The sequence below is a fragment of the Centruroides sculpturatus genome, unplaced genomic scaffold (genome assembly GCF_000671375.1).
Source record: "Centruroides sculpturatus isolate CEXI.00-Female unplaced genomic scaffold, Cexi_2.0 scaffold5091, whole genome shotgun sequence".
Classification (NCBI taxonomy): Eukaryota; Metazoa; Arthropoda; class Arachnida; order Scorpiones; family Buthidae; genus Centruroides; species Centruroides sculpturatus.
In genome coordinates this window covers 1,739-4,970 of record NW_019389177.1, presented here as the reverse complement: position 1 = coordinate 4,970, position 3,232 = coordinate 1,739, and the positions used below count along the sequence as shown (strand labels likewise).

General features: G+C 22.2%; 1 protein-coding gene across 1 annotated transcript; it reads left to right on the top strand.

The window, feature by feature from the left end:
- Positions 1-6: 6 nt before the first annotated feature.
- On the top strand, positions 7-1,508 carry LOC111617188 (diuretic hormone receptor-like; the record flags this gene model as incomplete). The annotated part of the gene is made up of 3 exons (XM_023358518.1): positions 7-83; positions 170-302; positions 1,412-1,508. Coding segments are annotated over exons 1-3 (289 nt in total), but the record flags the coding sequence as incomplete, so codon positions are not given.
- Between the last annotated feature and the right edge of the window lie 1,724 nt (positions 1,509-3,232).

Genomic DNA, 3,232 nt, shown 5'->3' with positions numbered 1-3,232 from the left:
AATATTTACTTTTTGGCCAAAATTATGTGGGTTTTAATTACAAAACTTCGAGCGGCTACTTCGGTTGAATCTCAACAGTATAGGTAAATATTTGAAAAGCTTTTGTTTTACATTAAATATAATAAAATATGCACAAGTTAATCCTTTAGAGGTTAATTATTTTCAACAGAAAAGCTTCAAAAGCACTTTTGGTTCTGATTCCTCTACTCGGAATTACTTACGTTTTGGTAATTGTCACTCCAAATCATGGAACGGCTAAGATATGGTTTGCATACTTCCAGGCTGCTTTGCTCTCTACTCAGGTATCCTATTGATTATTTTCTGAGATTACAAGATTAAAATTTTTATCATTAACAATAATTCTTCTTCTAAATTTAGTCTAATTAAAGAGCAAAAATTATAAAATAATGTTATAGCATTCTTTTGTATTTTTCCTCGTTAATGAGACTAAATCCGATTATTTCACTTTAATGATATTATTTAAAAACTTTTTAATTAAAAAATGCTTTTTAAACTTTATAAATCTTTTTAGCTTAAATAATTTGAAAAAACATCATTTTCTTTTATGATAAAAAGTTTTTCTTTGTTTATATATATTATATAATTAAATATAATCATTTTGAAATTCAAATATATATTTATATTAACATTATTTATTATAAAATTAATTTAAATGACATTTATCTTATTAATAAATAAATTGTTGAAAATTGTTTTAACTATTATATTAATAATCAATATTAAATATTGTAAAATTATTTATTATAAGTAAATAGATTTTAACACGGGCTATTATTTAGCGAAAATTAATTATATTGTTCACTCGTATTGACAAAATAAGAAAGTAAAGATAAAATAATGCTTATAAATGGCAATGATTGATTAATTAATGGCGTGAATGTAAAAATTTGCTATTTATAGATAAACTTTTTGATCAGGTGTTTTAGGTCACATAATGAAGAATTACTTGAAGACTTTTTCAATATCACCTCATCAAAAATCCTTTCAATATTTGGTTATAGTTACACTCTTGTAAAAAAAAAAGTTATTAAAGAAAAACTTTTTAAACGACTTTTAAATAATTTTTTTTACCTTAAAATTATAACGATATGTAGGTATTTTATTAAATATTTTTGTTTTTCTAACAAAATGCACATAAATATTTTTACGATACTAAAAATTAAACTATTTTAAAGTAAAATTTTATAGACTTACTTTTCTTAAATATAAAAAAGTTGAAATTTTTCCATAAACAAAAATTATTTAATTTTAGATTTAATATAAAAGTTTCATTTCAGTCTCTTGAGATTAAAAATATATATCTAATAAATATAGGTATATTATTTATTTGTAGATATAAAAAAAATTCTGTTTACACTTTCTATATATTAATTTAGAAACTTTTATATAGGGATTCACGGTCGCTGTACTTTACTGTTTTCTCAATGGAGAGGTAAGATTTTACTTTATATATTTGATAAAAACTGTTATAAATATATTTGCATTAATCTCAAAATTTAAAAAGAAAATTTCAGATAGAAACTTATACATTATCTTAAAATTTTATTTATTGTTTCAGTATCAATTACACATCTATTAAAATAATTATTCAGTTCAACATACGATTAGCTTTTATTTAACAATAATAAAATTTGATTATTCCTATATAATTAATTTACAGATGTATTCTGCTTACGTCCATCATTGACACTACTTCAGCTATTTTCGTAGTTATTGATCATTACTTATTGTTTCTTTATATATTCATCCCTCTAAACAGATGAAAATAAATGCTAAAATAACTTCCAGAATTCTCACCTCTGTTCACGCCATTTTTGCTTAGTATTCCTGTTACGAAATATTCTCATCATAATAGAATAGCTGTTCTCTTTTTGTTCTATAAACCGTGAGAATCAGCTGCCTGTCGTCTTCTATACGTTATATGTTTTGGAATTTTATTATAAAACTTGATACTTTGATGTTTCTTCTGTCAAAATATTGAATTTCCGCTTCATGGCTTCTTATATTGAGAAAAAAGTAATGAAATTTGTAAGTGAATAATAAAATATAAGATAAACAGTATTTATCTACAGGACATAAATAATACTAAGCAAAGTTATTTAGCGAAATTTATTTTGTATAAAATAATAATAATATGAGAATAAATTATATATATAGGCCTATATATTTTAGCTTTTTATAAATTTTTTCTATAAATTTTTCTTGAAAAAGTCCAAGAATTATTTTTTTCTTTATTTACAATTATAAACTTTAAGTCAAAATAAAAAATAAAATTAAGAAATTTGGTTTGTTATATTAATTCTTGGTATAAACATTTAATTGAATATAATTATTATTGTCTATTAATTAAACATTTGGAAAAAGTTCTCCGTTATTATATATTGCAATTGTTACTTCGAAGAAATATTCTCTTAAAAGATTTCTTTAGAATTTCATTTATTTATTTTATTTTATCCGTTGTGATAAACTGAAAGCAGAGAATACAGGCAGAATGAACTTCTTCAGAACAAAATGTAGGAGGATTTTTTTGGGGGGGAACTAAAATGCTACTAAGAATAAACAAGGAACTAAATGAGACCTTCATTAAAGTCATTCTATTATTTTTTGATTTATGTAGATTATTTGTATTAATTTAAAAGAAATATATTTTATATAAAATCATTTTAAAGAATTATATATATGTATTTAATTCGGAAAAAAATGATATATAATAAATTTTATTTATTGATACAATGCAGTTAAGAAAAAACTTTTAATACAGCTTTCAAAAGGAGTTTGTTAATTATTTTTTAATCTTTTATGTTACTGCTGTTTCCTCTACAGGAGTTCTATACATTTTATTGTCCTTAAAGAAATAAATTTTCGAAATGCCTTCTTCGTGTAGATGTTTACAATTTTGTCTTCTTGAGCTTCTCTTTCTTTACAAACACTACGACTTTTGCTTTTTATTTTAGTTTATCTTTTGATGCTTTCAAACTTGCCACTTTGCTCTCTCTTTCCCTTTAAACATGCCGTTTATTTTTCTCTTTTATTATAAAATTATTCTTCATCTAGCAACATCGATCGACTACATAACAAAACGTTTCGATTTTTTACACTTTTTAATTTGGTTAAATTTAAATATTAAAGTAATTATCCAGAGACAAGTTGGTTTAAAAAGATTTAGTACTTTTTTATTAAGGTATTAATTAGTTTATTTTTTATATAAATT